We start from the raw sequence: 12,955 nt of genomic DNA, 5'->3' as shown, positions 1-12,955 counted from the left end.
ATCCCACTATCTTATTTATTTTCAAGCTTTTCTTACCACTGTCTCTTCCAAGCCCTTCAAGTCTTGTCTTGCTTGTTCTCGTCTATCTTGCATGACTCTAAACAGCAGAATATACACATATTTTCAACTCTGATTCCATGAGGTTATAGTTTTATTTTCAAATAAATACATAATCTCCTAAATTTACGGTTTGTTAGAAAAAAAAACTACTATAGCAGTGGAAGAGATAAAATGTAGCAGAATTCAAAGAATAAGGAAGGAGTGGTTCTCATATTTTAGAATATGCCACACACAACACACTACTATTTATCCAAAATAATTCTGATTAACTGGGAATTATAAATTATTGAAGACTAAAACATTTTATGTATTTTATATTAAAATTATTCTAAATAGACCTATGGTTGAGATTTGGCAGAGTTTATATAAAACCAACTCTGAAATGGTCCTGACGAATGTGACCATTCTAATAACAGCAATTCCATTTATAAATCATCTCTCATAAATTCAAGATGTGAAAAGTTATAATCATGAGTTTTCTACTTGCTAAGATTCTAGAAAACTGAGTACTGACTATACTCAGTATGTTAGGAAAAGTAAATGGTGAAAACTTCTGTTCAAAAGACAAGGCTGAAACAATAATGTTCTTTTATCCCAGATCAAATTTCACAAAAAGTCAGTTTTGGTGGCAGATCCCAAAATCTTCTCAATGACTTAATGTCATTTAAGGTCTATTTTTCTAATGAATAATGTGGTGGCAAAGAAATAGCAAGCAGGTTAATACACAGAAATCTGAACCTACCATCAGTGAAGAATACAGGATCTTGCTTTCACTTAAGTACAAGACAATATATTGCAAATTTTAAGGTATATATTAAACTAACTCAGAAGGTTTAAGAAAAATACCCTTTAGTCTACACAAACTTAAAAATGTGTCCACTGGATACAACCAAGAACAATGCCTGGAATCCTCTTATTTATTCTTTTAGATTTTATTTATTTATTTGAGAGAGACACAGTGAGATAAAAAGCACAAGCAGGGGCGCCTAGGTGGCTCAGTTGTTAAGCGTCTGCCTTCAGCTCAGGTCATGATCCCAGGGTCCTGGGATCGAGCCCCGCATCGGGCTCCCTGCTTGGTGGGAAGCCTACTTCTCCCTCTCCCACTCCCCCTGCTTGTGTTCCCTCTCTCGCTGTGTTTCTGTCAAATAAATAAATAAATAAATAAAATCTTTAATAAAAAAAAAAAAAGAAAGAGCATAAGCAGGAGGAGTGGCAGGCAGAGGGAGAAGCAGGGAGCCTGACGCAGGGCTTGATCCCAGGATCCTGGGATCATGACCTAAGATGAAAGTAGACACTTAACTGACTGAGCCACTCAGGCCCCTCTAAGTTTTTATTTTTAAACTTGAATTAAAACATTTACTCACGTAAGTTCATGTAGTTTTCTGCTCTTTTCCTGATCTGTAGCTTTCAACTTCTCATGCTCTACTCTCAGACGTTCCTGCTCTAACATCGTTTTCTGGTTTTGGCTGACAAAAGAAAAAAAACATAACACAGTATCAGTATCAAAAAAACCACAACACAATACCATTTTTTTGAATGGCACCACTGACATTTTTTCAAATTCTTAAATTCTAAAATTTCACTCTTGAAATACTCAAGACCACCTGTTATCCTGTCCCCGTAGTGGAAGAAAAGAAAGGAAGAGAACCTGGCTACTTTCAGTCATAAAATACTTTTTATATTTTGGTTTGAAACCATGAATCTCATTCTGTATTTATCATTAAGGTATTAGCATTAAGACCCCCCATATTAAAATTTGTCATCATCTTTTGTTACTCTCTTCTGGTTCTTACTCAAATCATGATTTAGTTGCAGACCTCCAATTTCTATAAATTCTGGGCTATGTATGCCTATGGTTATGGAAATAGATAAAATGTCTTCTAGAAAAACCAAGAATACAACTATTAGAATTTCTCGAATTAAAATAAAATAAAAATTAAAAAAAAAAAAACCCAACCTTCTAAACCCCACAATTTCCAAAAGTTTTTCTCTGTTAAGAAATTTTTAAAAAGGGGTGCCTGGGTGGCTCAGTTGGTTAAGCGACTGCCTTCAGCTCAGTCATGATCCTGGAGTCCCGGGATCGAGTCCCGCATTGGGCTCCCTGCTCGGCAGGGAGTCTGCTTCTCCCTCTGACCCTCCCCCCTCTCATGTGCTCTCTCTCTCAAATAAATAAATACAATCTTTAAAGAAAAATTTTTTTAAAAAAAGAAGTTAATTTTTAAAACTTATTTTTTTTTAAAGATTTTATTTATTTGAGAGAGAGAGAGGGAGAGTGAGAGAGAGAAGCATACTCCCCACTGAGCAGGGAGCCCAACATGGGGCTCAATCCCAGGGCCCTGAGATCGTGACCTGAGCCGAAGGCAGACGCTCAACCGAGCCACCCAGGTGCCCAATTTTTAAAAATTTCAGCTAGAACTTAGAAGTCACACTAGCAAGTGAAAAGATTCTTGACATTCAAGTCAAAATGATAATTTCAATGAAAAATTCAGGTTTCTTTTTTTTTTTTTTTAAAGATTTTATTTATTTATTTGACAGAGAGAGAGAGACACAGCGAGAGAGGGAACACAAGCAGGGGGAGTGGGAGAGGGAGAAGCAGGCCTCCCGCAGAGCAGGGAGCCTGATGCGGGACTTGATCCCAGGACCCTGGGATCATGACCTGAGCCGATCATGACCTGAGCCGAAGGCAGACGCTTAACGACTGAGCCACCCAGGCGCCCGAAAAATTCAGGTTTCTAAAAGGATATATTGTCCATCAGTAATCTATTATTTCCTCTTGCTAAATAGTCAATCTTCCTGAGTTAGTTTCTAATATCTCAGAGGGAAAAAAAGTATACTTACTCTTGAAGATCAGTGATGAGTTTTTCTTTTGCCTCAACTTCATCTCTCAAACTACTAATCTGTTTTTGATGTGTTTCTCTGTGGCTCTGGATCTGCTGTTCAACCGCTTGCTAAAGTTATTGGGGGAAAAGGATTTAAATCAGATTAATCATGATTAAGAATAATGGATTAAAGTCATTAGAATCCAATGTTACATCAAACTTGCCTTAACTTCATTTGCAGTCTGAACCTTATTTAAGTGCTCCTTTTCCATCTCATGTACTTTCTCTGTTTGGGTAGAGAGAGAAAACAGGAGAAGAAATAAGCCTTAAAGTTCTTCCTATAAACCAAGGAGCAAATAGGTTTTATGAGGGATCTGTTGCTTAGCAGTACTTGACTTTAAATTATCTAAATGCTACATAGTAAATCTTGCTCTCCTAGCTCAGAACATGTTTACTAATAATACTAATAATACAGTTAAATTCTTTGTGTTGATATTATTGTTTCCTTTATTTTCTTTGCCTAATCCTGGAACAGATGGGTTAGGCCATGGTAGGGACTAAGATAGCTTTCTACATCCCCTATGTTAAGATTCACTCACACACACACACACACCCCCCCTCATAACTTTGTGGGAAATTCCTAGATTGGCCACTTCCATATTCAAACACAATTTCAAAAACAGGTTTTAAAACCATTTTAAAATATATTATTTATGTTCTAAGTTATCCATATTCCTACTATTCTCTATCCGTGTGAACATAAGTTTACTACAATTATACTAAAGAAAGACTTAATATAGGTAGAACTCATAAAAAATCAAAAGCTAATACCTTGTGCTCGAAGCTGGACTAGTTCTTCACTGAGGGAATCAACAGATTCTTCTAGCTGTCTTTTCTTTTGCTCCACATTTTGAAGGTATTCAGTCAATGATTTTATTTTGGCTTCATGCTTTTGAGAAAAATAAACTGATATGAAGTGCAAAAAAATCTCATGCACACATTTTGTTCTTAAGGATAATTTGAAAGTTAGGTCTTCTCTGTATGTCTAAGCATATATTATAATGATAAAGAAATTAATTAATGAAACGGTCCCCTACATAGCTTATAACACTTGCAAACTAAGGTACTGAAGGCTGATCTATGAGATACTCTTACTAGTATCTCCATCTAACAATATTCTCTTTCCCTACTTCTACAACTCCTATCTTGGTGAATGGCCTCATCCATTCAGTTGCCAAAGCCAGCAAGCTGGTTCCACAGTTGTCTACCCTAGAATTCTTCTAGAGTTTTCAATAGCCAAATCAGTCACATCTTTCTAGTAAATTTCTATGTGTAACATACACATGTCAGTAAATATAACCCAATTAAATTCACTCATATCATACTGCAGCGAACCTAGGAAAAACTAATTGAATTAACCTTTTTACTGTTACCCAAAAAACCCCAAAGGTCGTTTTCCTTAAAATTTTTACTATCAATGAAATGTATACATGGCTATTCAAAAAATGAAGAAACTTTGCTCTGTAATACATACTTGAGAGATACGAAGCTGGCATGCTGCTAACTCCTTTTCATTTTCTTCCATTTTTTTGTTGCTCTCAGTTTGTGTGCTTTCTAACTGTTTGCAGCGTTTTACCATTGTTTTTACTTCTGACTTCATTTTGCTAATGTAGAGCCTTGCAACAGTGAACTCTTCATCTATCATGCCAGTTCCCTCAGGCTGCTGTAAAAAAAATTAAAAAATTAAAAATTAAAAACAAAAATGTCATTTGTGGTTAACCCAATTCGACTGCAAAATCTTTTAACAAAATAAGTATTACCTGATATTCATAAGAAGTATGGAGTTTTTCTTTATTAAATATTATTCTTAATAAAGGGCAAGTAAAACTTAGCTTAATTTTTGCCTTCCTTATTTTCTAAAACTTAATGTTAATACATGCTTACAAGGGAAAACAACAAATGCAACCTAAAAACAAACTGATGACATCTGCCTCTTTCAGTTTTTAGATTTCCTCTTCATTGCTAATCATATGTAAGCCCAGTTTAAAACTAAACAAATAATGATGATTAGGGGCAGAGAAAGGATGACTTTTAAGCTCGACAAAGAAGAACCGTGGTGACTATACATTCCTTAAGTTTCATTACAAAATTCCAGTACAGTATTCAGTGTCAAAATTAAGTGGAGCTTGAGAAGGAAGAAATAAGACTGTCTTTGCTTGCTGAGGATATAATTGTTTAAAAACAAAAACAAAACAAAAAGAAAAACCAACTCCTAGAACTATTAAGCCATTATAGTTAACAATGCAAAATACAAGATTAACATATGAAAGTCACATTCCTATACCAGCTATGAACAAGAGAAGGTGAAACTAAAAACACAGTGGCACAGACATAAGAATGAAAAGAAAAAAGAAATACTTAGGCATAAATGTAATACAGTAAGTATAAAATCAGTATGACAAAAGAAATCAATGAAGAACTAAATAAATGGGAGATATTCCACATTCACGGATAGAAAGACTCAGATGTCAGTTCTTCCTAGCTTGATCTATGGATTTAACATAATCTTAATCAAAATCCCTGCAAGTTTACTTTATGGTATCAACAGACTCTAAAGTTTAAATGGAAAGGCAAAAAACCTTGAAGAGCCAAACACTACTAAAGAACAACAAAGTCAGAGGACTGACTACTCAACTTCAAGACTTAATTATAAAGCTAGAGTAATCAAGATGGTATGGTACTGACAAAAGAACAGACAGTAATTGGAACAGAATAGAGCCTGGGAACAGACACACACAAATATAGTCGTTTGATCTCTGACAAAGGGGCAAAGGCAATTCAATGGACAAAGCAGTTTTTTTAATAAGCCGTAATAGAAAAACTATCCAACCACACGTAAAATAACGAAGCTTGACAGACCTTATTATATCTTGCAGAAAAAAGAAAAATTAACTCCAAGTGGATCACTGACCTAAATGTAAATATAAAACCAAAAACCTCCAAAACACAGGAGAAAATCTAGGTGACTCTGGGTTTGGAGATGAGTTTTAGACGCAATGCCAAAAATGCAATCCTGAAAAGAAAAAATTTGTAAACTGCGCTTTATTAAAATTAAAAACTTCTGCTCTGTAAAAGACACTGATAAGAGAATGAAAAGACAGCCACAGACTGGGAGGAATATTTGCAAAACACTTATCTGTAAAGAACTGCTACCTAAATCATAGAGATCTCTTTAAAACTCAAGATAAGAAAACAAACAATCCCACTGCATTGAGATAACACTATATATCTCAAACCAAAAAACTGATGACATCAAATACTTGTGAGGATGTGAAGTAACAAGAGCTGGTTGGAATACAAAATGCTGGTTGGAATACAAAATGCTATAGCCACCCTGGGGGTTTCTTACAAAGCTAACACTTAACATATGATCTAGCAATCATGCTCCTACGTATTTTTACCCAGCTGAATTCAAAAGTTATGCCCACAGGAAAATTTGCACATGAATGTTTATAGCGGCTTTATGTGCAGCTGCCAAAGACTGTAAGTAACCAAGATGGCCCTTGATAGATGAACGGATAAAGTGGTACACATACACAGTGGAATATTTGGTGATAAAAGAAATGAGCTATCAAGCCATGAAATGACTTAAATGCATGTTGCTAAGAAAATTAAGCCAGTTTGAAAAGGACAAATACTGTATGATTCCAACCATGTGGTGTTTTGGAAGCAAAACTATACAGATAGTGAAAAGATCACTGGATGTTGTTCAGGGGAGAGGGATTAATAGGGTAAAAAGCACAAGGGATTTGTAAGGGAGGTGACTGCTCTACATATATGACTATACTATAACGGTGGTTCTGTATCATGCATTTGTCAAAATCCATTAACTGTACAACACAAAGAGTGAACCATAATATAAAAAACACTAAAGTTAATAAAGCTCAAGCAGTGCTTAATGATGATGTTAAGAGAAAAATTATATACAAATGACAAAAATATTGAGAATCCATAGATTCTCTTTTAAAAGAACCTATTTGCAAGGTGAAAAAAACAGTCTAGGAGTCAAGGATCCTATAGTTTATCACTGGCTCTGTCACTAAACATAAGCCCTTTCTACTCTTCTCTTTACCACTTTTTCACTTAAATTAAGACTTAGTTGAACATAAAATGGAGACTTTTCTAAAAAGAAGCTGCAAATCTACAAGGCAAATTTTGAACACCTCTCTAGTGTTTAGTGCTATGAAGCAAATTTACTTTTCCATCCCAAAAGATTCCCATATAGCTCTATCATCTCACATGAGTTCACCCTCAACAGGATACAGAATGTTCAGATGGAACATTCTGAAGAGAGAAGAGAGTGAAGAGAGTGTATGTCACCCAGTATTTAACATTTTTCTTTTGTCTCAATGGCATGAGCCAACATTAGGAAATGTATAATTGTCTCAACACACAGCAGCTTTAAACAACAACTGACAGAAGGAATGTGTGCTCCATATTGAAAACTTTTATTTCATTTTCAAATCTTGTTAAACTGGGCTTCTTATTCTTAGTAGGCTGTCACTATAAACCCTAGTGTAAGTTTATTCTCTTTGTTACATTATTAAGCTTTAATCAAGAAGAAAAAGTCCAGACAAATACCTACTGCAACATACAAATCTTTCGTATTATGTACATGTGCTTGCAGTTAAGAGTCTTAGTTTGCTTTTTTGGTCTGTTTTAAAATTTACCAGGTCACTAATCTTTTATTCTTATCATACGCCTAGTGCTAACATAACCAATGTTAGTATCCTAAAAAAGATTAGAAGAAAAAAAGGTATAGTTGAAATAGGTACTGCAAAATTTTGATTATGAGTAACTAAAATTCACAGTATTATTCTCTCTGTTATATGTCTGAAATTTTTCATAATAAAACTTTAAAAAAATTAATTAGTAGTGTTCATCTTTTATCTTTTCAAACATTTAAAAGCAACCACAGGCCAATTCATTTAGGAGTTTACTCCCTGAGCTAATCTTCACTGTTGCCCCAGTTACATAATTTCATGTACAGTAATTTATTAATAATCTCTAAATGCAAAATCTTTACATGGTAGAGAAAAGAACCAAACATGGGATCCAAATAAATGGTACTTACTGAATGCCTTTTGAGCACCTCTTACTCTTTTCCTCTTTCCTCACCTATTTAAAATGAAGTTAATACCATCTACCACACATTGCTGTTGTGAATAAGATAATGGGTATGAAAAGAACTTTGTAAAAAGTAAGTAGTAAACAGAAGTAGTTGTCTACTGACAATTATACTTAGTATTCCATTATTATACTTACCTTTACGTCATTATTCCCTACAGCAATTCCTATTTCTGCAAGATCTTTTAGTAAAGATGCCATCATCTCAGCTGCTCGTTTTTTCTGGTGGTTGGTCATTTCCTTAAGTTTCTGAAGTTCAGCATCTATACTTGCTAAAGTTGCCTAACAGAACCCAAAACAAAAGACACAGTTAAATCTATTAAATGAAAGATTACTTCAAATATTGACAGGTATTTCACTTCAGCCAGGACTCCAGGACTCACAAAAGGATTAGTTTCTACTTTCAGTTTTCTGAACTAACTGTTCTACTGAGTTCTGGAAGAGTTCCCAGTTCAAACTTAGAAAATATTTTAGACCTAACAGACTCTGTAAAGTAGCCATATTATGCTCTATGAAGAGCAGGTAGTTTGTACCACTTCACTATTTTTTAAGATTGTATTTATTTATTTGACAGAGAGAGCAGGAGAGCACAGGCAGGGGGAGGGGGAGAAGCAGGCTCCCTGCTCGCCCAACATGGGGCTCCATCCCAGGAACCCCAGATCACAACCCTGAGCCGAAGGCAGCTGCCCAACCAACCGAGCCACCCAGATGTCCCCTCATTTCACTAATTTTTGAGACTGGGTTATGTTTTCTGCCTAGAAGTGAGAAACTTTCAAAATAATTAGGTCGAATTTTCTATCACCACAGTATGGCTTATCTTTGGAAACAGAGTCTGGGCAAAATAATGTTAGCAGAACTGAACTTTCTAGATGGTTTGTGTGTTTCCTTTATCTACTTTCTGTATACATAGTCATTGGAAAGAGTCCACCTGATAATTACTGGTACTTTGATACTATGATACAAGCAATTATCTAGGAAACAGTGATGAAGTAGCATTACTGAGTTTAATTAAGTTTAAAATAATAGCTGGTTTACCAGCAACAAAGTCACAACAATTTTGAAAAGCCCAACCCAATCTGGCCACATTAAAACTAATCATTATACCACAGGTCAGATACTGACCAAAAGTCCATAAATTGCATTAAAAATTGCAGTTGCTTTTAGTAAAGATGCCATCATTTCAGTCTGTTGTTTGTTCTGGTCATTTCCCTATGTTTCTGAGTATCAGTAGTGTCTTCACCCAGTTTAATCTGAAATACCAGGTGCTATCCTTCAAGTCTCATAAGGTATCATGCTTTAATGTCTAAATCACTACCAGGTATTTTCTCTAACAACTAAATAGCAATATTGTACACATTTATAAAAAGATGTAGAACACTATGAGGTTTCTAACTTCTATTAGCAATGTAGTGCTGACAGATTCAGTTTCATAACTGGGACACAGACACAACTGTCCTAATGACTGAAACTGGTGACTGGAGACCAACTGACAGCTATGGAGTTGTAAGAAACTCCTATTGTTCTTCCAAACAGTAATTAGGTTTGCTAATAATGCAACTCATAAGAGTTATAAAAGCACCTTGATCTCCATGCTATTAAACTGTAACTTCGGAGATTAATAGGGGAAAATGAATTTCTCATCAGGAGCATGAAACAAAAAAAAAAAAAAAAAAAGAAAGAAAGAAAAGAAAGAAACCTTTAAAAATAGTATTGACTGCTTTCCTTTAGGTAGGTGAACATGGACAGGGAAATAAGGAGTGAACACTGACCCTGAGTCCAACTCTAGATGCGGTTTCTGGACAAGAAGTTGGTATTGATAGTAATAAATCGTTAATAAGAGAGCTCATCCATGTGCGCCTGGGTGGCTCAGCCATTAAGCATCTGCCTTCAGCTCAGGTCATGATCCCAGGGTCCTGGGATCGAGCCCCACATCGGGCTCCCTGCAAGGCGGGAAGCCTGCTTCTCCCTCTCCAACTCCCCCTGCTTATGTTCCCTCTCTTGCTGTGTCTCTCTGTCAAATAATAAATAAAATCTTTAAAAAGAAAGAGAGAGAAAGCTCATCCATAATGATGCTGCAAGTATAGCAGTTGCAATCAGTTATATACTACCTTTGGCATCACTCTAGGAGGGTGGCAAATCCTGTTTATTGCAACGATAACTAATAAAGATCCTTATCTATTGCAGAATCACAAGGAAGAGCCTTCTACGTTGTGTTAGGGAGGCTCTACTCCAGGGGCTGGGAATGTAACAGTAAACAAAACCCAAGTTATATGAGGTTGTATAGCCTTCTCTTATTTTTATGTGCATTTCTTATTTACACTTTGAACAATCATCTAATAACATTCTTGAGCAACTAGAAGTTAACTTATTTTCCCTTTAACATTAGAGTATTAGGAATAGCAAAAAGTCTTCAAATGGCATTTTAATTACCTTTTAATAGACCTTCAGGAACTAAAAGAACCCTCTTCCTTCACCTGTAAGGTTTTATATACAGGACAAAGTGAAGTTGAGGCTTAGAATTACTTATGAATGGGGGCATCTGGGTAACTCAGTCGTTAAGCATCTGCCTTCAGCTCAGGTCATGATCCCAGCGTCCTGGGATCGACCCCCACATCAGGCTCCCTGCTCAGCGGGAAGCCTGCTACTTCCTCTCCCACTCCCCCTGCTTGTGTTCCTGCTCTCGCTCTGTCAAATAAATAAAATCTTTAAAAAAAAAAAAAAAGAATTCCTTATGAATGGATACTCTCAGTATTGAGCTTACCAGAAAGAAGTTACTTAATTTCAATTAAGAAAATTTGTACTAAAATATTAAGAAAACAGAATTATATCCTACCGATTTCTGATTTAGTTCATCACTAAGCAATTCATATTCCTTAGTTTTATCTTCAACTTCCTGAGACTTCTGATCATAATTGACAGCAAGTTCCTCTAAGGCTTGCAAAACTTCTTTTACTTCTTCTTTAGAGGCATCATTTTCTGCTTGCAGGCGATTCAGTTCAGCTTGCATATTATCTTGATCCCTTCTGGTAGATGCCAAAAGCTACATGAAATAAAGTATACAGGTTTTTATAAGGTATACAGGTTTAAAAAATCTATATGCTAAACTCAGAGTAAAATGTGGATGCTATTAACTGTGTGAACATTTATTCATTCAACAGATTTACTGACTACTATATGCAGGCACTGTGCTAGACACTGTGGGAGACAGCAAGAAAATTAAAAAAAAAAAAAGACTGAGGAATCTAGAAGAAGAAACAAAGGTACATAAATAGATGCAATACAAGATGGAATGTTAATTAAGAGCCATAAAGGAGGAACAGGACATGACAGAGTGCTTGGTAGTATTTAAAACAAGAGGGTATTTCTGTAAGTTATTCATGAAGAAGGTGGCTAAAATTGGCAAATTTTAGTCTTGTGCAAATTAATGTAATAGAAAGAAAAGGCATACTAGCTTCATGAATAATGAGCATAGAAAAAGAAATCAGTAGATGTTTAGAAGACATGCTTAAAGGTTTAGATTTTCTTTGGTCAAAAAGAAAAGGGGTGGCACCTGAGCTATGCCTCAGGAAAACTTAGTATCAACATATAAAATTTGAACTGTAGAGAAGCCAAGAGACTAGTCAGGAGAATACTGCAATCATTTAGGGTCAGTGGCTTCTATGTAGGGAGGGGCATCCGGAAATTTGCAGGAGTACTTCTAATGGAGCAGAATGCAAATGGCACTTAGAAGTAGGGGCCACGCATGCTAAATGTCCTATAACACACAGCACAGAATATTATAATGAAGAATTGTGTAAATGTTACTAGTGACCCTTTTGAGAAAACATGCTATAATTGAAATACAAAGATGATGTGACCAGGATTAAGGTGGTTGATGGTGGCTATCTCTTCTTTATTGAAGCTGTATAATCTTTTGCCCCCATCTCCAAAACAAACCTTAAATGAAAAACCATTTTTTAATTATCCCCCTGCTCTGCCAGATAAGGTAAACTGAGAGTCCAAACTAGGTGAAAATCTACTAGAGAAGAGAAACATGAAAGTAAAGAAGGCAAAAATGAACAGGTTCGATGAAATAGACATGGTGAGAGGAGTAAAAAATGTTTCATTCACTGACATTATCATTCCCACAGTGAGTCATACTTTAAATTATACAATTAAAGACAGATCCAAGCAATTCAGAAATCAGTTATCTTCTTTCTTAAATCATCCCTTTAAACCTGTATCTGTGTGTATAAGTGAACGAGTTGACAATAAAACATTGTGTTTTTAACATTTCTTCCTTCACTTATATGTGGAAATACTCTTCATAAAGGGAGGGACAGTCTAAAGTTATCCCAGCCCAGTGTAATGAGTCTTTCTCAAGAATTAGTAAGACATGTTTTGGGGAGAATAAGGAGATAAAACAGCACTCTACTTCAAGCAAGGAAAGTGGAAGACAGAGTTTAAAAAGTCCAGTAGAAGCATATTAAAGAATAAATACTGAGAAAAGCTTCCTCTCCCCTCCAGTTAGATATAACTCAAACTGAAAAAAGAAAGACCTTAAGAGGAAGTCCATCTTTATTTCAATCCATATGATGTATCATATCCACAGTGAAGCACAGGCATATTAAGAAAATTTGTAAAGGTACTCCAGTATATTCTGAGCTCTGTAGGTTCATCTTTTATGTTTAAATAATAGTGACAAACTATAAAGCTTTTCTGAAAGCAGCATGTAAGGTATTCAACTTACCTCTTCTTGATCCAACATTTGTGTCTTCAGTTTCTCTACCAATTGGCTCTGTTGATTAATTTCCTCATCCTAGAATTTTAAAGTAATTAGTTAACAGAGTAGCTCACAACCTGATTGTGTTTTCTAACACAAATTGTAAGATTACTATTCCCCCCGACCA

General features: G+C 35.5%; 1 protein-coding gene across 2 annotated transcripts in view; it reads right to left on the bottom strand.

The window, feature by feature from the left end:
- Positions 1 to 12,955, bottom strand: part of KIF5B (kinesin family member 5B) — a 45,510-nt gene that overhangs the window by 8,903 nt on the left and 23,652 nt on the right. For both annotated transcript variants that reach the window (XM_027592258.2, XM_027592259.2), the window contains exons 13-21: positions 12,796 to 12,864; positions 10,900 to 11,106; positions 8,205 to 8,348; positions 4,414 to 4,602; positions 3,711 to 3,828; positions 3,104 to 3,165; positions 2,899 to 3,008; positions 1,425 to 1,526; positions 37 to 97 (exon numbers count right to left, since the gene is read on the bottom strand). In XM_027592258.2, coding sequence (XP_027448059.2) covers positions 37 to 97; positions 1,425 to 1,526; positions 2,899 to 3,008; positions 3,104 to 3,165; positions 3,711 to 3,828; positions 4,414 to 4,602; positions 8,205 to 8,348; positions 10,900 to 11,106; positions 12,796 to 12,864 — 1,062 coding nt within the window. The remainder of the gene's footprint in view (positions 1 to 36; positions 98 to 1,424; positions 1,527 to 2,898; positions 3,009 to 3,103; positions 3,166 to 3,710; positions 3,829 to 4,413; positions 4,603 to 8,204; positions 8,349 to 10,899; positions 11,107 to 12,795; positions 12,865 to 12,955) is intronic.

Source organism: Zalophus californianus, chromosome 9 (assembly GCF_009762305.2).
Source record: "Zalophus californianus isolate mZalCal1 chromosome 9, mZalCal1.pri.v2, whole genome shotgun sequence".
Lineage (NCBI taxonomy): Eukaryota > Metazoa > Chordata > Mammalia > Carnivora > Otariidae > Zalophus > Zalophus californianus.
The sequence above is the reverse complement of the archived record's forward strand: the minus strand, read 5'-3'. Positions and strand labels throughout refer to the sequence as shown.